Source organism: Zingiber officinale, chromosome 3B, assembly GCF_018446385.1.
Source record: "Zingiber officinale cultivar Zhangliang chromosome 3B, Zo_v1.1, whole genome shotgun sequence".
NCBI classification, from domain to species: domain Eukaryota; kingdom Viridiplantae; phylum Streptophyta; class Magnoliopsida; order Zingiberales; family Zingiberaceae; genus Zingiber; species Zingiber officinale.
In genome coordinates this window covers 133,977,481-134,003,892 of record NC_055991.1, presented here as the reverse complement: position 1 = coordinate 134,003,892, position 26,412 = coordinate 133,977,481, and the positions used below count along the sequence as shown (strand labels likewise).

At 35.6% G+C, this 26,412-nt stretch overlaps 3 protein-coding genes across 13 annotated transcripts; 1 reads left to right on the top strand and 2 right to left on the bottom strand.

The window, feature by feature from the left end:
- Window positions 1-312: 312 nt before the first annotated feature.
- Window positions 313-3,237, bottom strand: LOC121967920. Of its 2 annotated transcripts, none has more exons than XM_042518456.1 (5): window positions 3,073-3,237; window positions 2,060-2,207; window positions 1,867-1,960; window positions 1,379-1,556; window positions 313-609 (listed from the first exon to the last, which is right to left on the bottom strand). In XM_042518456.1, the coding sequence occupies exons 2-5, from the start codon at window positions 2,204-2,206 to the stop codon at window positions 558-560; spliced, it is 471 nt and encodes a 156-aa protein (XP_042374390.1). In that variant the 5' UTR covers window position 2,207; window positions 3,073-3,237; the 3' UTR covers window positions 313-557. The 2 variants fall into 2 exon arrangements, with proteins under 2 accessions (XP_042374390.1, XP_042374391.1); XM_042518457.1 differs by having other exon boundaries at window positions 2,060-2,168.
- Window positions 3,238-5,021: 1,784 nt separating this feature from the next.
- Window positions 5,022-14,588, top strand: LOC121967919 (coatomer subunit delta-1-like). Of its 3 annotated transcripts, XM_042518454.1 has the most exons (12): window positions 5,022-5,115; window positions 5,437-5,494; window positions 6,719-6,758; window positions 7,611-7,834; window positions 7,975-8,217; window positions 10,488-10,656; window positions 11,055-11,356; window positions 12,795-12,981; window positions 13,057-13,210; window positions 13,953-14,015; window positions 14,106-14,202; window positions 14,293-14,588. In XM_042518454.1, the coding sequence occupies exons 2-12, from the start codon at window positions 5,492-5,494 to the stop codon at window positions 14,380-14,382; spliced, it is 1,572 nt and encodes a 523-aa protein (XP_042374388.1). In that variant the 5' UTR covers window positions 5,022-5,115; window positions 5,437-5,491; the 3' UTR covers window positions 14,383-14,588. The 3 variants fall into 3 exon arrangements, 1 of the variants encoding a protein (XP_042374388.1); XR_006107880.1 differs by lacking the exons at window positions 13,953-14,015; window positions 14,106-14,202; window positions 14,293-14,588 and adding an exon at window positions 13,604-13,936 and having other exon boundaries at window positions 13,057-13,370; XR_006107879.1 differs by lacking the exons at window positions 13,953-14,015; window positions 14,106-14,202; window positions 14,293-14,588 and adding an exon at window positions 13,554-13,936 and having other exon boundaries at window positions 13,057-13,370.
- A 2,621-nt stretch (window positions 14,589-17,209) lies between these two features.
- LOC121967918 (outer mitochondrial transmembrane helix translocase-like) lies at window positions 17,210-25,268 on the bottom strand. Of its 8 annotated transcripts, none has more exons than XR_006107876.1 (7): window positions 24,999-25,268; window positions 22,265-22,565; window positions 21,147-21,305; window positions 20,259-20,389; window positions 20,094-20,176; window positions 17,578-17,701; window positions 17,210-17,516 (listed from the first exon to the last, which is right to left on the bottom strand). XR_006107876.1 is itself a non-coding variant. In XM_042518451.1 (6 exons), exons 1-5 carry the CDS (start codon window positions 25,191-25,193, stop codon window positions 17,594-17,596), a joined length of 1,059 nt encoding a protein of 352 aa, XP_042374385.1. In that variant the 5' UTR covers window positions 25,194-25,268; the 3' UTR covers window positions 17,210-17,516; window positions 17,578-17,593. The 8 variants fall into 8 exon arrangements, 4 of the variants coding, with proteins under 4 accessions (XP_042374385.1, XP_042374384.1, XP_042374387.1 ...); XR_006107875.1 differs by having other exon boundaries at window positions 17,210-17,508; XR_006107878.1 differs by having other exon boundaries at window positions 17,578-17,698.
- Between the last annotated feature and the right edge of the window lie 1,144 nt (window positions 25,269-26,412).

The window sequence follows — 26,412 nt, the reverse complement described above, 5'->3', positions numbered from 1 at the left end:
TAAGCAAAAGCTAATTCTCTCTCTATTGATTCTAAACCATTCTTTAATTGAGTTAAGCCTCTCATTTGAAATAAAATTTTTTACAAGTACATCGTAACTAAAGTTCAAATCGTATACGCTTGGATAACAATCTAAATATTCAACCACGACATCATAATCCCGAGACAACAATTTATGAAATAAAGAATTAAAGGTCCAACATGCAATTAAATGTCATTGTTAATTATTAGCTCCATTTTTAAGAAAAAAAAAAGTAAATTTGAAAAATTAAACCTCCTCTTAAACTAAAATCCTCAAACCTTATCTACACCATCATAAAAACATTTTGGTTGAGATTTTTCAATTTTATAAACCTTTTACAAAGCTTCCATCACACCAACTATTTACCTTATTTTGCTTCAATTTTCTACGACCATTGCAAGAAGTGAGATGAACATTTATGAGCCTCCCTATTATTACAGATAGGTTGAAAAGTTGTCGGCGCCTTCAGAAAACACTAACTGGGAGGTTGAAACAAGTAACAGCAAACTGCAAAGCTTGAGTTGACTTGTGTCTTTTCAGTCAATCGCCAAAGTGAAATATATGAGAACCATGGTCCCTACGCTTGACCTGTTCATTGTTGCAAGATATAGCATTTGGTTGAGTAAAAAAGAAAAAAAAGTGAACTTGATCACATGACTGCTCTTCTGAAAAGATGTCATTTTTTCACACAAACAAAGAACAAATGCAGTTAATGCATGAAAAAAAATGCAAATAATGCAATCAGCAATCTCAATTTGATGAGAGACTAAACATGAAATTACTGTCGAGCAAATGTGATAAGAAGAACGGGCGACAGTACCACAAAACAGTAACTGCTGGTGATCTCCACCAAGTTGAGATGAATCTAGCAAGAATATCAAGTTTCTAGTTCAACAATAACATGCTAATAATTTCTCATCTACTGCAACCACTTGAATCCTTGCTTTAATGAAGAGTAATGCCTCTGAGTTATTACAACTGCTTTTCAAAGGCCCACAATGGCTGCCAGACAGCACAAAGTATGCTGCTAAGGGTACTATTACCTCATAGAATGAAAGTCTGTGCTTCCAATTTTGAGTAGATATGAAATTTATTCCAGAATTGCATGTCAATGTAAAACGGATGGGAAGTAAGGTTGTTGGATATATACTGAGTAGGTTAAATTTAGAACATAGGACAAAATAGATTGAGCTTGAAAGTATCTTCTTTGTCTTATCAGCATGGGTTGCACAATGCACAATGCACAAAGCACGACAGAAAAAAGTTATAATCCCTGCCTAAAATTCATCTCAGTATTTACTACTCTGGTCACTTTCATATTGAAGATTGCATCAAGAAAAGCTTCCACAGTACTTACAAGGTTGCAAAGAATAGAAGAATCTTTCGTGGATGGATGAAGGTTAAGCGATTTAATCTTTTGTTCTTTCCTTCTCCAGAATCTGGGGGAACAGGGCTATTAGGTACAGATTGCACAGCATGGAGGGTTTTGAAGGGCACAAGGGGCTGTTTCAGTTGCTCCACCTGAGCAGGTACAACTAGGAAAACAAAAGGAAACAAAAACATTTTAACAGAAAGAAGTCAAATTTTATGAGAAAAAACCAAGCTATAACTGCTTCAGTCCAAGAATTCATATAGAAAACTTGGGGAAAAGACAAGTTTAAATCACGAATGACCAACAGATACAGGGAGTGGAAATATGCTTGAAAAAAAAAGCTATGTATATCAGCATTTCAAGAAATTTTAGCAATCTATATGATTTTTATAATCCACAAACAACACCAGTCGTGCATGCTTCTCAGAATAATGAATGAACTAACAGTTAATAGGAAAATAAATATATCATACCTTTCACAAGAAGCCTTTTCAATGTTTCATCTACTTCTAGCTCCTCGCCATTATGTCTTTCCGGGCGCATTGAACTCTTGCGAGAGAGGGCCTTCTGTGGGCACAAATTTAACTCAAAATTTCACATTTGACTATGAATGAGAAGAGGTTCCAAAGCTTGTATTTATGTTGTTCATGCAAAATCAAAACTCACTGGTATCTTTGGACTTCCAGAGCAGCATTCATCAGGTGATTGTGCAAGACTTTCCATATCCACAACTGCATCGCCAACTTTCTCCATGACTATGTTTTTGTTAATTTTGCTGGCAGATGGATTTGATGGATTCAGCGAGAAACCCATACTAAGATAGCCACAGTAGAATGATTTCACTAGGCAATCAAGGTTTGTAGTTCTTATCGTTTTAAGTACATTAACTTTGTAAAGGAATGTATGTCATACCTTCCCAACGCACACAATAAAGAACCAGTAATGTATAAGGGCTATCATACTATTATGATGTCTGAACTCTTTTCTCAAACCAACCGAACCAAGTATCTATAAGGATCTTGTAAATAGAACGTAAGAGGTTCAACATTTTAACTACTTCAATTAAAGAATGGTTTAGAATCAATAGAGAGAGAATTAGCTTTTGCTTAACTCAGATTCCTAAGTTCGAAATATAGGAGAGTCCTGATTTTTTTTTTTTTCCTATTCTCATTTCCAACTTCTATAGAATCCACTTTCAGCCCCAAGTTCTACCACAGATGACTAGAAATCCTTCTCGATCCACTTTTATGTCCCAGATGATAAAGTACTAGATATATCTATTCCCTTCTCAAATTGCAGGAAGCAGAAAAACTGAATCGAGAAATTATTTTATTATTTTGGAGCAACAACGAGACACGACAATCCAACTTTTGAGAGAATCAATTCAGTCCAACTCTGAATCTCTGGTCAACTGATAACAACGGCAATGAAGGAGAATCATTCAGACATACAAAAATCCCACCACATAAGAAGGAAAGAAGATTTTTGTTCCTTTTTTCTTTTTGAAGAAGAAGAAAAAGAAAGAAAAGCACGAAAGGAAGATTTAGGGAAGAAAGGAAGAATCCGATAAAAAAAAAATCGTCCATTCCCAAATCCATCCAAGAAACGAACGGAGATCACGAATCCTTCGACTTCTCCACTAAATCGCAAAGAATGGATAATGCGAGAGAAAACCGCACCTGATTTTGCGGATACCTCGAGAGAACAGGCGAAAGGCGGCAGCTTTCTTCGTCGTTCGTCTTTGAACGAACGTCCTGACGCTCCTAACAGAGTTGCAGCTGTCTCCGTGGAGAGAAATAAAATGGGCTTGCCGACTACCGAACGAGCTTAGTCTTCTAGTGCACACCAATTTTTTATCTAACCCCTATTATTTATGTCCTTCCAAACGTCCCTCAAAAGTCCAAAAAATATAAATGGGTAATAATCAAACCGTTTTTCTTGCGGGAGTCCTTTTTTTTCCATTTTTATTTTTAGGTATCCTATTTAATATTATTATCTCCTAACGCACTTATTAAATTCTAAACATATAGGATAGATGATAGAAGCTACGATTTTATAATTATCATAATCTTTTTAATTTTTTTAATTAAAAGAGCACCTCATGTCCATCAATCTCTTTTAAAATGATACAATTGTCCTCACTCAAGTATAATATTTGACGTTCTTATTATTTAACGGTCTCAGAGTGTAACACAGATGGTGGATGCCTATCATCTCTGACGTAGTTACTAGAGTCAATTCTTAGGAATTGACATGTTTGTACTTGTATTTATCTCTCACTTAATATTTAAGTTATAGTAGTTGCAAACATGTAGTTATTATAACTTAGACTTATTTTGTTCAACAATATTCAAGTTAAAATTTTGTAGTTGCTATAATATATTTAACTAATTCAAAATTTAAATATGCGTGACAGAAAATAATAATATTAAATAGTGTACAAGAAGATATCCGTGTCATTTTATAAGAGACCTAAAGGTGGAACATCCTGATTAAAAAAATAAAAAAAGTGTGCTCACATGAGGATGATTCTAATAAATAAGGTGCTCGCTTAATTTTTGTCCCAAATTGAGTTTAATTTTTGATTTTTTTTCTTTTATAGTTATTTATTGTTTAGTAAAAGATGATCATATGTATCTGAGACCTCTTTCACAGTCTGTCATAAGTTATGCAGAAAAATAAATTATAAGATTAGTTGATAGTCGACTATCAGTGCACGATCATACCCAAAAAAACACGTGCTCGCCACGTGTCTAGCAAGAAGACGAGTGAAACAAGGCTATCAAACAAGCTTTATCAAATTATAAAGCTCTGCAATCATAATCATTGTCTTATAGATGGACATGGCCAACAAACAGCATCTTCAATATAATTCAGATTTTGTATTCTATCGTAAATTAATATGCATGACGTAAAACTCGTCCCAAGACGGAGCTGAGAAGAGTCATGCATGGTGAAGAGCAGCTGGAAGCCTACAAATAATACTGTAAGCACGTTGGCATAACTGTAAGCAGCTGTAAGCCTGTGACTGAACTTGTAGGTGACGAACTAGATTCAACAGCAGTAGCTGTAAGCCTGTGTTCAAGTTCTTCACATAGAATGGAAAAGCATGAGGACTTTTTTAGTATTCATATCAAATTTTTTTATTATTATATTTAAAATTTAAGATAAATAATTCATTTTATTAAATTTAAATAATTATTTTTTACTACGTATTACATCAATTATCTTAAAATTTTTATCATCTTTAATTTTTTTATTATTTTCTTCTTTTTCTTTTATTTTTTTATTATTATATTTATAGAATGATCGGAAGGAAAGAGATAGAATGGAAGGAGAGAGATTAAAAAAATATTATTTTATTTTTAAGATAGTGGTTTAATTTTCTAAATTTAGAAAGTCACTATTAATCAAATCTAAATTTAGGAAATGGATAGAGTAGCTAATGTAAAAAAATTTAAGGTAAAATCTGTAGATAGGATAATTAATGTGGATGCTCTAACTAACGTCAATACAGCTAGGTTTTTAAACAACGAAAATTGGGGAGCATTTTGCGAAGATGTTAAATTACGGGAGTAAAATGAAAATCTCGCGTTATTTGCATTATAACGCGCCAGCCGTTTTCTCTCTCCGTGCCGGTATTAACGCTGTCCGGCTCTGCGCTTGATTATTAGTCGAGTTCGACGGATCTCTCCGCCTAACCCTCGACTTCCAGATCTGAGGTGAGTCTTCCTCTCTTCCTTGATCTGTTTGCGTTTCTCTCGCCGTTGTTGCTTCCCGATGTTACTAGATCTTCAGGTCCTTGGTCTTTGTTCGTTAGATGGGAAGATGCCTTGGTGGATCTGATACACTTTTCGGTTTGGATGCTAGGAAGCGGAATTTTCGATTTTCTATTTCCTTTCACGGATCCTGCATTTGTGCACTTCTTACCGCTTTTGTGCTCTTCTTACTGCTTATTTGTTCTATAAGACTGAGTTCGTATGGTTTTGAATCATAGAAAGATTTTTTTTTTCTCATCTGGAACTGCTCATCTCTTTTCGTAGATCTGCTGAATCTCGTGCTGTGACGAAGATCTTCCTCCGCTGTGCTTGGTTCACAATGGTATGAATTACAATTTGATAACTATTTTTTCTTTCTTTTGTAACATAAGTGCTCATTCTGTTCTTGCTAATTGTTTTTCATGCTCATTTATCCTGTCAATGCTGACTTGTTTTTAAAGAGAATCGGCAATCTAATCAAAATGACCTTGCACATGTCATATCTACGAGTGATTGAGTGCGAACTCTTACTTATTATTGAAACATACATCATTCAAGATATGGAATTTAATTCATTTATTGACAAATCACATTTATATATCTTCAAATAATGGAATCAATACCAATCATCAGTACCGACTCCCATAGCTGACATGGGTTCAAGTATTAGTAACACCTACGTAAAAGAGGAAGGAAAACAAGAGGAGGCACGCAGAGGAGAAGCTATAGAAGTAGGGAAATAGGGAAGGGAAAAGAGAAGAGACAAATGAGAAAAACGAAAGTAAAAAAATAAAAAAAAAGACTAGAAAAACACATGAAGGGGAAAGGAAAAGAGAAAAGTGAAAAAACAAATGGAAATATTGGTTATCACCAGTCCAACCGATATTAACTGGCTAGTACTGTTTATAACCTATCAAAATTTTACGCAGATAATGCTTTCTAAATTTTTTATATACTTTAAAAAAAAATCTGAATCACATATGCTCTTCTCTAATTATTTGAGCACTTATGTTTCACTTCTAGATCAGTTTCATTTGTATTCTTCCGAGAATAGAAGATTTCAAATTTATAAATGAAAAGTTCATAATGGATGGCATACCTGTGAAATTAAAATAAATGGCATTTGCACTTGACAGTGTTCAATGTCAACGAATTTAAATAGAAAAAGATGTGTGTATTCCTGAAAGAATGCACAGTACTGTCTTCCACTGGGGCCAATTGCTTATTTTCACTCTTTCATGAGTGGATCCTAAATAACTTCACTTCTTTCCTTCATCGGTGAGTAGGGCATCCATGTCTCATACAACTGCTCATAGCATCATCAAAGTGGCTGCATGAATAAACACTCCTATTGATTAAGAGGACTTACATAGGCAATGAACATGATTGATGATATATTATATATATACCATAACTAATATTTAGGAGTAGCATGATTCATAATGGTGATGAAATAAGAAGCAGAATATCCATGATGGCTGTAATCAATCTTCAGTATGTTAATAAATCATGTGGATAGGATTATTAATTGGGACTCCTTGCTAAGTACTTGTTTGATTTGAATCAGGTTGTTCTTGCTGCTTCCATCGTAACTAAGTCAGGAAAAGGTAAGTTTCTCCAATTTTAATTCAACAGTTCCAGTTCTATCATTCAAATGCAGAATGGAAAAGGTTGTTGATTTAGTTTCCTTAAACATCTTGGATAATATGTTGACAACCTATTATGTTACAATCTTTTTGTTTATCAAATGAAGAATTAGTTTCCTTGCCCCGAAGTTTTATATTTCAATTACACTCTCAGCTTTATTTGGTCTTCGTTTTTTTTCTTGTTTAGCATGAGAATCCTATGGTTGACTTAATATCCTAATATGTTGCACATTGCAAAATTGCCTGTTAACTTTGTATGCTTTCTTGTTAGCTAATTATTGACACTGCATATTCTCCTTCAAGTTCAAGACCTGCATCCATTGTGGACTTGAGCTAGCTAATTGCAAGTATAAATTAATATAAATTGATCTTAAACAAGTCTGAACATCATATATAGGTCATATGAACTCTTTCTTCTACCTTAGGCATGGTTTCCATATCTTATTCAACTTCTTGAAGCCGCCCAATTAAATGCTGAAAGGCATCCTAGCTCCATGGTTCTTGTGTAGTTTAGCCTTTTGCTAAGCTTAGGTATACAAGTTTATTTATTCTAACTTACTCATCATTCCCATACTTGAGTTTAATTGCAACTTGGAAGTTTCAATTTCGTGTAATTTGGCACTGAAGTCATGATTTTCTGTCAGCATAACCTATTGTGATTTTCCTTGCAGCTGCATCTATAATTTCTCCCTTTTTTTTCCAATTATTATTATTATTATTATTATTATTATTATATGTTCTACACTAGTTTCATTGATCTCAAAAGGTGAGATTGTTGTCTAACATTTTCTTTTCCTTCTATCTTAATTGCAGTGTTGGTTTCAAGGCAGTTTGTGGAGATGTCTCGAATAAGGATAGAAGGACTGCTCGCTGCCTTCCCTAAGCTGGTGGGAACAGGAAAACAACACACTTTTGTTGAGACTGAGAATGTGCGCTATGTATACCAACCAATAGAAGCACTTTATCTCCTACTTGTGACAAACAAACAGAGTAACATTCTTGAAGATCTGGACACACTAAGACTCTTATCCAAACTTGTATCCTTCTTACAATCAAGGACTTGTTTATCTTCATACTATTTCAGTATTAGTGATGTTGCATGCCATTCTTTTTCTTGACTTAAGCGAATATGCTTCGCTGTTATCACCTTTAAATTTGTTTCCTTAAATGCATATAGGTGCCTGAATATTCGCCTTCACTAGATGAAGAAGGTGTATGTAAGATGGCTTTTGAGCTCATTTTTGCTTTTGATGAAGCCATCTCACTGGGCAACAAAGAAAATCTGACTGTAGCACAAGTTAAACAATACTGCGAAATGGAGAGCCATGAAGAAAGATTGCATAAGTTAGTCATGCAAAACAAAATTAATGAGACTAAGGATATCATGAAGCGGAAAGCTAGTGAGATTGACAAAAGCAAGGTATATTTTATATCTATACTGCATGATGTACATGTGTGCATAAAAAAAGTACAAGAGAACTAGTTAGTGAATAGACAAGACTGATACATATTTATAAAAATCTCTATGTATGATAATATGAAGAGGGTTTTTGGGCTTAAGACACATGCTCATAGAGTTCATATACTTTTATATTCTTGTTATGGTCCAGTGTAACCCTCAACCAAGGTTCTCGAATCTAGGTTCAAAATGTTAATCATTTTGGTGATTTTGCAAATCATGAATTGTCATGAACATATAAATAAGTCAAAAAATTCTACCTTACATTTGTAAAAATATCTTATTTAACACTATAATATGATTAACAAAATAATAAATACAGCAACACAATGCCAAATAACATAACCATTCTTGAAAATGAGAGAAGAATAACAGCAAGTGGTAGATGCTAAGCTACTAAGAGAAAATACATGTAATTAATCTTCGATTATTATAACCAAATCCAAAATATCTCCAGAATTGTTAACTTTTAACTTTCTAAACAAACAAAACAGAGTTGGATGAATCAATAGTAAAGGATGAACAGAATAATAGCCTGTTGCCTGCCTGATGGTAATGGAATTTGGATGCTAGAATCTGAATTTTCTTGTATTCTGGTAGTGATCTGGATATTAGAATCTAGATTTTTCTGGTGTTCTGGTTACGTTGAGAATGTAGTGGTCGACATTGTAGTATGTTGTCGAAAGTCGTTCACTGACGATGATGCTGAACCACCTTATGGGAGACATTTACCGAGGACAAAGATATTGCTGGCAAGCTGTATGGACAGGAAGCCAAGAGACAAGCGGGCAAAGAGGATGCTTCATTGATTATAAAACACATATGGAGTTTTTAACCCTAACTCACCTGAGTAAACTTATTTCCTGAACCATGAATCGCCTATTCTGAACTGTATCAGCTCGATTCAAACTGAATCCGTCTGATTCTTGGACGATTCAAATTGGGCGATTTGCAGTACGATCGCAGTGCAAGTCAGACGGTTTGAACCACAGATCAGATGATTCAAACCGTGAATCAAATGGTTTGAACCACAAAATTTGACCCATTTTGATAACCATGCCCTCAACCTTTTCTCATCGGTGCTTGATGTTGAAATTGACCACTTTAATTGAAGGAGAATTAAATTTGAATGTATGACTTGTAGTTTCAATAATAAGAAAAAAACTGAGAATATCTAAGTTTGATGAATTTGAAATTGTAACTAGGAGTGTTAGATATCTTAGAGCTATTATTCACAAGGAGACACTGACAAAGATATCATTAAAAATAGTGTGGCGGTTGAATGGAAAGGAAGACAATCTTGCAATCAACTAATGTGTGATTATCATATGATTGTTGTGTGCACCTTAGATTAAATGGAAATTTTTATAACATTGTAGCACAATCTGTTTCTACTATGAATAATGGCATATGAGAAAATATGTTAAGAAGATATAAACATCATAAAAAATAACCAGGAGATTCTATAGTTAGATGAGTTAGCCATTAAAGGTGTGAGAGATAAGATCTATGTAGCCAACCCGATATAGTGAAAATTAATATGGTTTATTGTCATGGTTGTCATTGTTATAAATATTTAAGTGAAGCCAATTGTTTACTAGCTTTGTTTATGATACTAAAATTCTCTTTGGCTCACAGACCTCTTACCTCTGGTGTCTTGTTTTTCTATTCTTTATAACCACAAGTAAATTATTGTGAATAGACACACTGTGAGTGCGGACTGCAGAATTTTAATTGTCATTTTATAATTAATACAGTTACTGTCTTGCATAATCTTATGAACTTTAAAAATCTTAGCCTTTTTAAGGGATCTTGCACAGGCAACCCAAATCACAAGCATCCAAAATGTTGTGTGGAAAAACATGACAATTATGATTTTTTGGCCATAGTTTATTAGTTTTGTGGCTAGTGGTGCTGCTATCCTTTGTTAATAGTTGGATATGCGAAAGTTGAGGTATCATATAATATAGCTAGTTTCGAAATCTGTCTTGTTATACATCTGAACACTGCATTACTATACTACTTTATAATCAGCTCCTTAGAGTTAGAGATAAACTTTTTTTTAAAAAAAATTTTGTTGCATTTTTGATTAATTTCTCTCTAGGAAATATACCTTTGCAGATAATATTTCTGACAATTTGAAATTCTTCATATCCATATATTTTATGCTTTGTTGAACTAATCCCAGATGCTATCTTCATGAACCACTTTACTGTACTTTGTTTTCACAGATTGAGAAAAACAGAGGCGATAAAGGAGGATTGATGGCTTTGTCTGGTCCTCGAAGAATTGAAAGTAGCTTTAATGACATGAGCATTTCCAATTCTGGAAGTGGTTTTGGTAGTGGATCTGGAATTGGATTGAGCAGTGATGTGGAATCCTTCTCTATTAAGCCCAAAGGTATATGACATATGTGCTCTCAAAGCAACCATGTTATATATATATATATATAATGTTTGAGTTGAAACAATACTTTGTTATGCATAAGGTGTTGTCTTGAATGATGAAAAGTTATATTTGGTTGTTTGTATTCTTATATTCATGCGTAAACACGTTTTGATGAAGCGGATGATGATGCTTTATACAAAGTTTTAATTCATGCAATGCATATGAAGACTTTATAAAAATACGATTATAGATCATGATGGTGATGCTTACTAAACTAGTATCAACTTTATGTACATCTATGGATAGTCCAAGTAATAAAAATAACTTGAATGAAGCATAATCCATGTGGAAATGTTTACCATTATGTTAAACTGTTTCTATTTTACTTACTGAAGATTCTGCTCATTCAGGCCGTCCATCTGCATCTGCTACTGCTCCCTCAAAAGGCCTTGGTATGAAGTTAGGGAAAACACAAAAGACAAACCAGTTTTTGGAGTCTTTAAAAGCTGAAGGAGAAGTTATTCTCGAGGATGTGCAACCAAATGTTGCTCAGTCAAAATCCTCTCTTCCATCAACTGACCCTGTCACATTGACCATTGAAGAAAGATTAAATGTTGTCATCAGGAGGGATGGTGCTCTTAACAACTTTGATATCCAGGGAACTCTTTCCCTGCAAATTCTTAACCAGGAAGATGGATTTGTGCAACTTCAGGTTACTTATTTTTTCCACCCTTCATTTTTTTCCTATTTGATTATGATTGATTTTTCTCCATCTATCTAGAGTCAGTCTACCAATCAATTTCTAATCATGCTGATACGTAATCAACTACTAGCTATTAATGTGAAAGTAGATTGCAATAAAATAAACCAATAAATCTATTTAGTAAACACTAAACTTAGCACCCTAAAAATCTAGTGCCGCCAATACAACTGCACCCCTGAAATTGGAAGGAGAACAAATATGCCACCAAGAGAAAAAAAAAGAGAGCATATGCAGCCACCAACTTTATCTGTAGCGGTTAGGCACCTGGAAATAATTCCCTATTGATTCCCCACGTAGACCTAAAAAAACAGGAATATGAACATATAAACATAACTAAGCCTAACAATAAAGATGTACCATCAATGCTTTCAGTAAGCATCCAAGTCACCTTAATGCAACAATAAAACTAACAAATGCAACAACACTAAGCAGTGGAATAGACACCATCTGCAATATAATGCATCTGAAGCCATAATGTAACCATCGACACCCAAATTATACAATATACATTAGCAAAAATGCAACCAAACAACATGCCTACATAATCAATGAAACAACCTATGAATGCAAAAACAGAGCAATCACTGGGATTTGATGTATAAAAAGTAATACCTGTGTCATCATATCTAGACCTTGACCCTTATTACAAGGCATCTATTGGTACTGCCTAAATTAAGTGTTTTGTTGTTATGAATGGATGCAATTTTTCCTTATCCATCTGGTGTTTAGATTCAGCTATCCTACTCTGCCATTCGATCTAAGTTAACTCAGTCAAATACTTTTATGAGATTTTTTTTAGACCTGTTATACCCAGTGGTACACTCTATCCCCCATCTGAGAACATGAACAAATGCTCCAAGTGGCTTCGTATGTTATATTTCCTTTTGACGGATTTTTTTTTACTTAACGCAGTTTGTAGTTGTTTGTGATGCCTTATTTTCTTTTTTTTTTCTTAGAGCAAATAGATGAAAAATGTTATTATGGCCACACATTGTCATGGCAACTGTAGTTTTAGCAAGTAGATTGGAAGGAAAGCAGTTCATGGTAAAGTCATTTGGTAGAGATTGGTGCTTGCGTTGCTTCGCAATGCATTGATATTTCTAACCTGTTCATATCTTCTTTCAACTATGATTGTTTGGAAATTCTACACCCAAAAAATTAAGCAAATAACCATCCTTTTCTAGAAGGAGGTGTTTTGTTTCCAAGTTGATAAAGACCTTGTAAGTTGATGCCAAGGTCAATAGGGATCATCCTAGCCTTCAGCTTTCCCTTTTCTTCAAAAAAAAAAAACAAAGGGGGGTGGGGGACGTATTTTTCAACGAATTTAATTTCTAGTTAAACTCACAGTTGTGATTGGAAACTTGTTCTTTTTCTCTTTTGTTTCCAGATTGAAAATCAGGATGTTCCTGGCCTTAGCTTCAAAACCCATCCTAATATCAACAAAGAGTTATTCAACAGCAAGCACATTGTGGGATTGAAAGACCCCAACAGGCCATTCCCTGCAGGTCAAAATGATGTTGGTCTCATGAAGTGGAGAATTCAGGGCATGGATGAAGCTTCTTTGCCTTTGACTGGTTGGTATTGGCATTCCTTGTACTAGCCCTCGTCAATAAAGTGCATTGTATAACTATAACCTCATTTATCTACAGTCAATTGCTGGCCCTCTGTTTCTGGTGGTGAAACTTACGTGAACATAGAGTATGAAGCATCGGAATCGTTTGACTTGCAGAATGTTGTAATCTCCATACCGCTCCCTGCACTTAGGGAGCCACCAAGTATAAGGCAGATAGATGGAGAATGGAAGTAAGTACTTGATTTTTCCCCCACTAAAATGGATATAATCATGCTTCCCCTGATGTTTAGAAATTTCTCACATAGTGGGGTCTCTTTTAGTAAAGATAAACAAGCTGGCATAACTCTTCCAAAAGTTACCACTTCATGTTGTGCAATCTCTGGAATCTTGGTAATTTCCTTTTTCATTAACCTAATTCTACAGGATAATTGAGGGAGTTTCTGCAAATTGAATTAATCATTCAAAACTCAAATTATCAGAAAATATGTTTTACCTGATTGGATATGATGCTCAATCTGCTTTTAAGTAATCACTATGATTATTTGCTCGGCTTTGAAGATTCTTGATTCTTAGACTTTCAGAAGGATAGCTATGAAACCTCCTGCTGGTGATTATTTTATCAGGCATACAGGAGTCCAAGAAGTACTATCTCCTGGTACTTTGGGAGCTTAAAACAGATACGTCAATGAAATTACAAGAGCATTATGCTAATATATATCTAGATTACTAGAGGGATATATGAGAAAGTGAGTTTAAAAAGTAGATCTGATGTTGGACAATTTTTTAGACTTGAAGATGGCACGAAAGTCCATCCTGATGCTGTTTTTATGTTCAGCCTAAGTTTCCTTTGGTAGAACATGTTTATCTGTGGATCGTGTTTTTTTTTCCCATTTTGCTATCTTTAAGTTATACTTGTAAAATCCAGTTATCTTGTTTCTCCGTTGACCACTTTCTTTCAAAATTTATGTATAGGTATGACTCCAGAAATTCCACATTGGATTGGTCCATTCTTCTGATTGATCATGCTAACCGCAGGTTGAAGAATCATTCTACATTCAATTAATTTCAACCATCCTGCCCTCTCTGGGTTCATCTAACTGTTTTTTCCTTTTTATCCACTGTTAGTGGATCGATGGAGTTTGTTGTGCCTCCAGCTGATTCATCAGTATTTTTCCCCATTGCTGTCAGATTTACTGCCGCAAGCACATATAGTGATGTTAAGGTGAGTAAACCAGTGGATTAATATCTTCACTCTTGATATGCATGAATTATTGGTTGTTGCTCCACAACCTAAGACTCGGAAACATGTCAGGTTGCAAATGTCATTCCACTCAGAGACAATGCTCCTCCAAAATACACACAAAGGATTCAGTTGATCGCAGATACCTACCAAGTTGTTTGATGATGACAGATTTTTGCTGGTAGCTTGAACCATTCTGCTCTCCAATATTTTGCTTGCCCAAAAGGACCTCTTTATTTTAACAAAAAACAATTTTGTTTCGGTTGCAAATATTGATGATTGTTGACCTGGGAAAAAAATTCGGAAGGGGAGTCATGCATGAGTGTGCATACGATTCATGGATCTCATAATATTCCAGAATTTCCCTATGCTTGGTGATTTCATATTATATCAGAACTCATTGCGCGAAAAGAAAAAAAAAAAGGTTAATTTGTATTTTTTGTGAAACATGACTTCAGAACGTTTGGTAGGGTGGCTAGACAAGATTAATTATGTAATAAGGTCATGTAGTAATTGCTAATCATTGAGGGTCTAAACTTATTTGCCTAAATCATTTATAACATGTTTAAAAGGACTAATATATAGATCGTTGTCTTATTTATTGAATTGAGATTCACCTTAAATACAAGCTCGACTTGTTTGTCATTGAGTTATTTTGTGGAGTATTTTATATGTTTGTTTTAAAAAAACAACTAAAAAGTGAAAAGATAAAATTAGATTCGAAAAATTCAGAAATATCAAAGTTGAGATACAATCTTTAAATATGCACCATTGCCCTATTTCTTCAAGTTTTTTTTTTATTTTTATTTTTAATTAGTATTCTGAAAGCTAGGGATAAAATTTTCATCCAACATTACAATAAATCAGAGAGTACTTATACTAAACGACCTATCAACCTAAGAGTAAATCCTCTTGTCTATACAAAAATAGATCAACAAATAGACCACTAGCAATTATAATAAGATTATAACGGTAATCTAATTGTAATTGTAATTGTAATTGATTGTGATTCATTCTTAGATTCATCTAATTGTAATTAATTGTGATTCATTCTTGGATTCATCGTCCCTCTTATTATAGTTTGGGTCTGGACGGATAGCCAGAGACGGCCTGAAGGCCACAAACAGTGGACAAATAGTCAAGTAGTCGGATCGTGATCGTGATCCAATCATAATTGGTTGCGATCCCTCCTTAAGTTCATCGTTCATCATATTATAGTTTAGGTCGAGACGGATAACCAGAGACAACCCGAAGGCCACAAGCAGTGGACAAGTAGCTAGATAGCCTAGCGCCAAGTGGAGGACAACCTCCGACCATCCACCCCGACTTAAATTATAACTTGAAAGAGACGAAAACCTAGGAAGAGATTATAACCAATTACGACCGGATCATAATCAAAATTCGACCGTAATTATAAGTGATCCATTCCAATCAGATCATAATTATAAATGATCCATCCTCTGATCCATTTTTTATTAACTAAGAGACCTAAGCTCTATCAACCTAGAATTGAGGGGGCGTTTGGTTTAGGGGAATAGGAGTGGGAATGAGAATGAGAATCATTCATTGTCATTGTTAATGTTTGGATTATAGGAATAGGAATGCAAATAAGGGAATGAATCCTTGAAATTGGGTAATAACTCATTCCCATGTATCTCCCCTTCAATGAGTCATTACCCTATTTTCATCAATCAAAATATTCCCTTATTCCAAAAATACCCTTGAGCTAAAACTAAAATTTTCTCCCTTAATATCAAATATCAAAATATATTTATTTATTTTTTCTTTCATATCACTTCTCTCTCCTTGTTGTCTCTCATCATATTTTCTCTCTCATCATTTTATTACACACTTTCTCTCTCCTATCACACTCTCTTTCCTTTTTCTCATTATACTTTCTCTCTCATCATACTTTCTCTCTCCTCAATCTCTTCCATCGTACTCTCTTCCTTTTTTTTTTTCATTATACTTTCTCTCTCGTCATACTTTCTCTCCCATCACACTCCCTTTTCTCTTTTTTTCTCATTACACTTTCGCTCTCATCACACTTTCTCTTTCCTCAATCTCTCTTGTCACACTCCCTCTTTTTTTCCTCAACACACTTTCTCTCTCATCATACTTTCTCCCTCATCATACATTCTCTCTCCTCAATCTCTCTCATCACACTCAATGTTCTCTTTTTTTCATCACACTTTCTCTCTCATCATACCTTATCTCTCACCATACTTTCTCTCTCCTCAATCTCTCTCATCATACTCTCTCTCATCAGTTTTTCTCATTACATTCTCTCTTTTCATCCTCTCTCATCGTATTTTCTCTCACATCATATTTTCTCTCATCATGCTATCTCCTATCACACTTTCTTTTCTCATTTTCTCTCATCACACTTTCTCTCTCTTCATTCTTTCACATCACACTTTCTCTCTCTTCATTTTTTCTCATCACACTTTCTCTCTCATCATACTTTCTCTCTCATCATTCTCTTTCATCATATTTATCTTTCTCTTACATCTAATTTTTTTTCTTATTTTTCTTTAAGGGTAAAAAAGAAAATTTTGATTTATTCCGATAAAAAACATGCAACTAACCAAACATTACTTTTAAGAGTGATATCCATGCTCATACTCATTCTCATTCCACAATACAATGATTTCCATTCTGATTCTTATTCCTAACAAAGAACCAAACGCCCGCTGATATATCAATCACCAATTACGAGAAATCCAATAACTATTTTGTTTAATTCTCTAAATCATATTCTATTTTTATTCTATTTAATTTCATAAAAGTTTACGAGCGCTGGAGGACTTACAAGTTACAACGGCTAAAAGTGAAAACCTCGTAACCAGCGAGCCGTCACGATCTCATTTTGTCCTAAATATTCATTTTTTTTTGTTACTGTCAAGGAAAAATTTCCTGCGACTGCAATTCTTCTATCATACAAGAGGAGAATTTCAAGATACATTTTCCTACGAACTCTGTCAAAACAAACGCTGAAACCATTGTATCTTGTCAATTAAGAAATTGTATCTACAATATTTCCCTAAAAAAAAAAAAATCAAACTATGATGTCTAGTCATTCATATATCCTACCCGCTAAGAATATTCAGGCACAAAAAATGATATGATACAATTCAATGAGCTTTACAAATAAGCAAAAGATGGATATTTAGTAGTCAATGCAGACGTGAAGAAAGGTACAGATCTGTTCCTGGATTGAGGTAGCTTGCTCACGCATTAGAGATGGGCTTGATCACCTTGTAACTGGATATAAATAACCTAAACACCCTGGTTATCTGATTGGTTGTTAGCTAGGCGAGACACAAGTTTCGAGAACTCAAAAATGGCATTACGAACCTGATCATTATCTGGCTCAGTATGCAGACAATGCTGATGATTTTAAACTGGCTAGTTTAAGGGCCTTTGGAGAGATTAAGAATGCTTTCTCCAAGTCTGACTGTTTGAGTGGTCTTGGACCCTGCTGATAAGAGTAGACGGAGATTGTTATGAAGCACTCATGGTTTCAGCTTATAAAAAATTTCAACTAGCAACAGCAATTATATAGGAACAGGGGGTAAACAAAATAAACATGCTATAAATAAAGAGATTACAATTTTTTTTCGTTGACTTGGAAACTCTCAAAAGCATGGTTTTCTGATGTGGACGTCTTTTGTTGAACATCGCTATAGTTGGAAGCAAATTAATTACTACCTAATTAGCTATTAAAAATAAATTAGTTATTATCTAATTAGTAGAAAATAAATAATGACCTAATTTAACTACTGTTATAGTAGAAAACAAATAATGACCTAAGTAACTTTTCTATTTTTGATTTCTTGTTTTCCTTTATGGTTGATCTTTCCTAATCTTATCATGTTTGACTCCTTATATAAGGAGTGTCATTATTAATAAAGGAGGGGAGAAAAAATGAGCAATTAAAACTCTGTCTAGGACGAGTCTTCCCCCGTAAGTGATTTGGATTATGTCTACGACGAGCCTTTTTCCTCCTCCCTCCCCCCTTACGTGTTGCATGACCAAGTACAGATCCGGATCTCGACATGTGACCCAATTCGTGCGCAGCAGCCCCCCACCTTGATGGAAGCACTGCTACCGTTCTAGTACCCTGGCCATATTCATTGCAATGTCTAGGTTTTCAGGTTTCTAAAGTTCGATATCGATATGGAGATCTTCGATTAGCCCTGCAGTGAATAAGTCAACTTGTTGTTGTGGTCGGAGGTCCGAGGTCCGAGTGAGGTGAGATTGAAATTGGCACTAGCCTGACTGCTTCAGATTTACTAGCTCTCCCAAAGGGTTGTTGCTTAGGGACGGGCCAAAGCGGATATGACAGTGGTCTCTGAACTGCTTCCAAGTCATCTCTGGCTCTTCTTGCTTTACTGATCAAACCAAAAGTTGGGCTTCCCCTACCAAGTGGAAGGCAACAAGGTCAACCTTGTCTGCCTCTGTGGTCCTTTGGTTGGTAAAGAATTTTTCGCACCTTTTAACCTAGCTCAGCGGATCCCCTTCTCAAGAATAGGTGGGGAACTCCATCTTTGAATATCGCGGAGCCATGGTGCCGCTGGTTGGCAGTTCATGTCTGACCTCTAAGCCTCTAGAAGGGTCATACTCTGCACTAGTAGGGTTGTTTGCAGTGTGCAAAGGTCGTCGTCTAGCATCTTGAACAGTACGGGAAATCTCGAAAATCTGCTCCTCTAGTCCTTGCTGGCAGGAAGTGATCTGCTCCATGAAAACTTGTTGTTGTGACATCAATCTTTCCATGAAGGCCTCGAGTTTGGATGTGATAGGATCTGTGTCACCCATGACCAGCTCTGATACCAAGTTGATATGGTCCCGAGTATAGGATCGAGTCACAGGTCGAGATCTGGATCCGTACTTGGTCATGCAACACATAAGGGGGGAAGGGAGGAGGAAAAAAACTCGTCCTAGACAGAGTCCAAATCACTTAAGGGGGAAGACTCGTCCTAGACAGAGTTCTAATTGCTCAATTTTTTCTTCCCTCCTTTATTAATAATGACACTCCTTATATAAGGAATCAAACATGACAAGATTAGAAAAGACCAACCATAAAGGAAAACAAGGAATCAAAAATAGAAAAGTTAATTAGACCATTATTTGTTTTCTAATATAGCAATAGTTAAATTAGGCCATTATTTATTTTCTACTAATTAGGCAATAACTAATTTATTTCTAATAGCTAATTAGGTAGTAATTAATTTGCTTCCAATTATAGCGATGTTCAACAAAGGCGTCCACCTCGGTGTCCACATCATTTTCAAATAAGAATCTCTTTAGTAAGTTGTAGTATGCAAGGTCCTCATTACGTTAGACAAAAGGGAGGAAAAAAAAAACCTGATTACTAATTTTGTAGAAAGATGTTGTCAATACGTCAGGTTTAAAGGCCCACAGAGTAATGAAGATACAAGAATGACATCAAAAACAAACACAATCATTGACTGGCGGTCATTAAACTCTAGTGGCTGGAAGAGAAAAGTGCTTAGAAGCGCATCTTATATGGAATGGATATGCCACGAGAAGATCACTTATGAAATCCTAAATTACGCCCAAATTTAACAGGCATCAAAGAAAAAAATTAGAGGGAGGAACTTGCATTGTTCAGGGGCAAAATATGGATGCGTTTCTCAAGGCCACATGAACACAGGTTAATTTCTCAACACAGTACTGGAGAATAATTGAGACAAGTTGAGATTTGCAGATGTATGCATTGGTCAATGCTGAATGGATACCCAAAAGTTCTAAAAACGAACTACTTATTATAATCAAACTTTTGAAGAGTTGAAAATAAAAAACTATCTCACTTACTGAAGAATTATTTGATATTAATGAAATATACTCACTCTGGATGCCATCCCATTCTTCTCATCATTGAGCAACTCTCTGACTGGAAAATAGGCTGCTTGTTTGCACAGATCAAGCAAATCTGAACCACTAAAATCATGACACAAGGTGGCTATGTACTCATAATCAATGTTTTCTTCAACATTTTCACCCTTAACTATCACCTTTAGTATTTTGACCCTCTCATTTTGATCAGGCATGCCAATTTCAAAAGTTTGGGTAAACCGCCTCTGTATTGCCTCATCTAGTACTGATGGCCGATTTGTAGCAGCAAGAACCATCACACGAGCATTCCCTGCAAAGAAAAGAAAAGGTATATTAATATTTGTCTCTAGCAACCAGCATTGTAGACGCACAAGGTTAAGCAAATATATCCATAAAAAAGAAGAGTGCAGAACATTCTTAATTAGTGGTGTCATAATATTAACAAATTTAAACGCAGCATTTTCCTGTCTCTTCTTATATGGCATTCCTGTATTATCTTTAACAATCAGTTATTTTGAAAGCTAGGCAAATGTATTGATATATCCTGCATGGAATGGGCAAAGGAATGCATCTTCAATTTGATATGACATTGCTGAATAACAATCAGTTGTTTTTTTTCTCTGAGAGCTAGGCAAATGGAATCGCTAAATCAAGCATAACATGGACATAGGAATGCAGCTTGAATATTATGGTTTTTGCTTGGCAAATCAATGAATCTAACTGCAACAGTCGGACAAAATCACAAGAATAATAGGGCATACTAGAGGATTAAGATACTCTGACTTGATGAATGAACAACTTAACTAATAAAACTAGATTATTTGATATGAAACATAGTTGCATTATAATGTTTTGGGATATTGAGAGCATAAAGGGGGTTTTCCTCATCAGATAAATCATATAAAAGAAAAACATATCAGGTAAACGATAAAAGTAAAAGTAGGAAACTAGGAAAACTGTTGGTTAAGAACAAGCATCATATATTCATATGGAAGGAAATGAAGCATATATTCACCAGATAGACTCAAGTGAATTTGTGAAAATGCCAAGGAGAATCTGAAACTTACGGTCGGTAGTGAAACCATCCCACAAGGACATGAACTCAGTTTTCATGCTAGTCAATGCTTCAAAATCTGTTTGCTGTCGCTGACCCAAAAAACTATCCACCTCATCAATGAAAATGATAGCAGGTTGTAGCTTATAAGCAAGGGTAAAAACAGCAGAAACTGCAGTAAAACCAGTGTAAATGCAAGCAAATAATGATTTAGAAAAATAGGTGAAAGTAAATCTTAGCAGATGTTGTATTCCCATATAATGTAAAATCAATAGCCATTCAGGATTCAGATTTAAAGAATCTGAACATTCTTGTACCATACAATAGTTATGTTCATATGGTATGCATAAAACTCATGAGGTATGATCCAGCCAGAGGCACTTAATAATGTTAAATTAACATATTTGTGATCCTAAACCTAGAACCACGATCAAGATGTATCAGTCTGAAGCAATGATTCTATTCATGTTGGGACCATAATGCATTAGAAAGATGATGTGGCACAAGGCGCTTCTGCTGGGAGATCTGATTAAGGTTGAAGCACTTACACTCTTAAGCTTTGGCCCACTAACCGCCAATCAGCCAATCAACCAACCACCTCCACTACATTTTTAATACTTTCATAATGTTTTTTCTCAAATGAATAAATAAATAAAACTCTTCCTTCTTCACAATTAATATTTCTAATGTCATTTCACATCTTTTAAATACAACTGCTTTAACATCAAGAAAAAGAAAATCTATCCATTTCAAAGAATGACAAGAGTGTAGTGACAACATTGTGAGAGAATTATGAATAGTTAGTTAATTTCTGCATATATTGTTTTGGAACTACAAAAGATGTCAGCTACTTTTTCTTTGTTTATATCACAAAATAAAAAGGTGCAAAGGTTTGTATCTTCACTTATCTTGAAGAATGATAAATTTTTCTTCTTGAAGTGTTATCATAACATATTCTAACAATCGGTTTCAACATGTCATGAAGTAGACACAATAAGCACAACAAAAGAATTAACAGTAAATTACTTAAAAAAATTATTAATCGATATAACCACAAGGCATGTCAATAAATAATATGTAAATACACAAAACATTAAGCACACTTAACAGAATAATAAAAACTTGACTTACCAAGTTTCTGAGCATCCCCAAACCATTTGCTCATCAAATTTGAGATCCTCACATTAATAAAAACTGCACCAGACTCTTTTGCTAAAGCCTTGGCTAACATTGTCTTTCCTGTTCCAGGTGGACCATACAACAGAACTCCCTTTTGTGGGCTAAGAAGTTTTCCTTGTGAAAACAACTGGGGTCTACGAAGTGGAAGAATGACCAATTCAAATAGTGCTTGCTTGACATGTTCTAAACCACCAATACACTCAAATTCAACATCAATGTTATCAGGATTTATAACATCGCAAGCTATTACATCCTGCAAAATCAATATAAACACCATCATTAAATTTTTTACTATCTAACAATAATTTTAAGAGTTTGAGGTACTAGTTAATAGTTCCTACCAAAAATTAAGGATATTATGAGTAGCAATTGCCATTATCTACTAAAAAATTGTTATTATTTGCTCAGATATGAATTCCAACCTTATAAAAAATAAGTTAGTTTGTCCACTACAAACTGTACATATTGACTATAAGAAGGCAAACCAGTTAATGAAAATCCTATTGATATGTCAATAATCTTATAAATAATATGTTAGTTTGTTCACCACAGACAATACATATTGACCATTTAAAAGGCCAACTAGGCTCCATGAAAATCCTACTGATATGTCAACTAGCTACATATTTCATCACTTGTTTCTTGATCACCTAGGAAGCACCTTGAAGAATCCTAGTACAATGTCTTCTTTAAAAAGCATATACAACATGCAGTCAAATGACAACATAGTGCATATGTGGTATCAAATAGAATATGTAGGATGCATAAGTGGGCATTATTAAAAAAATATTCAACACCAACTCTATAGATAAAATACAATAATAGTTGTTGACAATTTTTTTTTATCAAAAAATATATATCCCATAATGAACAATAAATTTAGCAATAAAATATGTTTATAGAAAGACTTGAAATCTCATTTTAAGCGAAGAAATCAGTCTCCTACTACAACAAGACAATGGCATGCCATATCAGATCATCCTGACATAGTGTGCCAAGGCACCAAGGAGGAAGAGCAGAAGACAAAAAGAAAAAGGAAAAGGAGAGAGAAGAAAAGGAGGGATAATAAATCCCAAGCCAATCCCTTTGTTATGTCATTCCAAAGTTGTTTTGACATTCAAAATAGTATCATTTTGTCATTTACGACTAGGGAACAAGGGTTAGAGCTTGAGCGTTGTTGGCTCAGGCAAAGGATGAGCTTGCAACAAAGATAAGGTCAAGAAGAAGAAGACCTTGTGCCGAATAGGCGAAGGATGAGCTCACAACTGGAACTCATGAATGACGTTGCAAACAAAGGTTGAGCTCATGAATAACATAGCAGATGAAGGATGAGCTCATAGACAACGTGGACAATGAGAACAAAATAATAACCCATAATATATATCAGGAGCACAGCCCAATATATTACAGGCCAAGCAAGACCCAGCAATCATTGGACTGTGAATGACTCATCTTTATATTTTCAGATACACGCAAGCAAGTATTGCATGGGAAGGGGGAAACATGTCATGATAACTCAATATAGAAAAGCTGGCACAAACCTAAAGCTAATACTTGACATTGAACAGAGAAACACAGAAGTGTTGTGGTAGAAAGTAGAGGAAGCTAAAGCAAAACAGATACAAAGCTGGAGAAAAATTATCGTTAACATGACAAACCATACTACAAATTGCGACTACAACTACGGTGATGCTCAATATGAAGTAATTTATAGTAGATTGGGTGATGCTCAATATGAAGTAATTTTTAGTAGAATCTACTGCAAACTCATTAACTGAATTATCTTAATATTTTAGACCAATTTCATTAATTACAGGTTGCAGCCAAAAGCATAAGTTTGACATTAAGGTCTTATTTATAATAAAGCTCTTCATACCTTCTTTTCAGGGTAATTAGTGTTATTTACATCCCCATTGTAAATTGGGTATGCCAAGCTTATTTTATTTATAGAAGGATAAGTATCATACTTTACCATTTATGCAAAAGGTGAAATCCGTCACCACGGCCCCTTACGACTGCCCCACACCATTGGGAGGGAGTAAATCAGGCACCAAGCAGACCCCCCATGTGGGAGGATATTTCCACAACTTTTGCCGAGATTTGACCCTTCCTCAATTCTAGAAATATAAGTTACCGGCTCGGCTACGCCCTGGGGGCAGTATCATACTTTACCATGGATTGCTAAAAGATAGCTCAAGACTTAGCCAACATGAATTTCAGTTGCAGAAGTTACTAAAGTTTCCAATTTCATCAAATGTTTACTAGAACAAACTTTAAAGTTCAGTCTCACATCACACCTGTATTTTTCTTACAGGTTTGTCATAATGAAACGACTTATAAGGCTACAACACAAAGATCAACTAGTTGAAAACGATACTGGAGAAAATATACACAAGCTGGCACGATTATAAACTTGAAATTCACTAACGGAAGGACCAAAATACCTACTTAATTAACACAAAAAATCACTATTTCAGCCAGCAGAACAAACCCTAATCGGTTGCCTCCAGTGTCGCTGTCTAGGCTATAGACACATTAAGGTCCGAAAGAAGATAAATTTCATATACAAATCCATCCACTAGATGCCGGACGCCAGGAAAGCTACAAATGTAGCCTGAATAGGATCCAAACCCATCTTGGAAAGGGGGAAGGGATAACGAGAAACGAAACAGACCAAGAAGACTACCTCGTATTGGTTCGTATGGATGAGAGGGCGGCCGAGGCGCTTGGCGATCTCCTTCTTATGCTCGAGGGCCTTCTTGCCGTCGGCGCGATCAGGGTCGAGTTGGCGCAACCCAATGAAGATGACAAGAGAACTCAGCACTGCACTCGCTGCATAGAGTATGAGCTCCTGGAGGAACCTCGACTCCGATGACTGCATCTTAATGCTCCCCCTTCCGATTCTCCTGCTCTCTCTCTCTGCCTCCGTTCGCAAGATTTCTGCGATTGAATTGGGGCAACTAGGTTAATGGTTCCCCATTCTACGCTTTTTATAGCTCCAAAATCTAGGTCCTAAGAATTTTGTTTTTTACCATTTCAAATATTATTTATTTTTAACAAAAAAAAATATTTATTCTTCTGAATTACTTACATATTAAAAAAAAATAACATTTCAATGATAAAAATATTTTATACAGAATTTAAAATATTTTTTTAAAAAGGGTAATGATACGGTGATAAGGGGGTCTCATCCCGCCGAGGCCACGGTAGAGGTCAAAAGTCAAGGCAGTTAACACTCAAATATTATCGGTCGGTCGGACGATCAGGTAAACATTCAGATATCATTGGTCGGTCGGGGCTACCACGCTTTGACCGGGGGAGAGTGTTCCATTTCGATCTCACTTTGACACGGGGAGGTGTCAAAGGACCAACGCTTAATGGAGTATTGAACGTCGGACGAAGGAAGAAACGGTGTGCAGAAGTCGGGCCGAGCGGCTACCCCGCTCGGCCATACAGCGAGACTCAACAGATAGAGTGGAACGTCAGCCAAGCAGACGTGACACAAGCACAGTGGAAATCCAGTTGAGCGGACGTGACACAATCACAGTAGAGTTCCGCCTGAGCGGACGGGACACAGGAACAACGAAGTTCTGGGCGAACGGTCAACCCGTTCGGCCTAGTAGCATACTCTCTCTCTGGTATCCATCGACATCCTTTGGGAATTAGTATCGCCAACACCAGGCACGAACAACTAGAAGATCGTACGACGGAAGCTTCCACTGTCATTTCAGAGATATGCTCAGGCTTGTCGAGGTACTGTGTCAGAGACACTTTACCGACAAGTCTTTTCAGGGAAGTTTGAGAAATGTGCTCGTCTTGGGGAGTGTGCACACGTGCTACAGGAGCTCTATATAAAGGGGGGGGTCCAAGCATTGGCGAAGGTACGCAATACGTGGTAGACACTATTCTTGCGACTGTTCATTTTGCTCCGCTTTCTACTTCATCGTCGGTGACTGACTTGAGCATCGGAGGGCCAACACTGGGATCCCTTTCTTGACTCGGCACTGACGTAATCTGTGTTGTAGATCCGAATGGAGTTCACAGAAGATCAATGGGAGTGTCACATTCTCAACTTTCCATCTCATCGACTTTTGGACAGG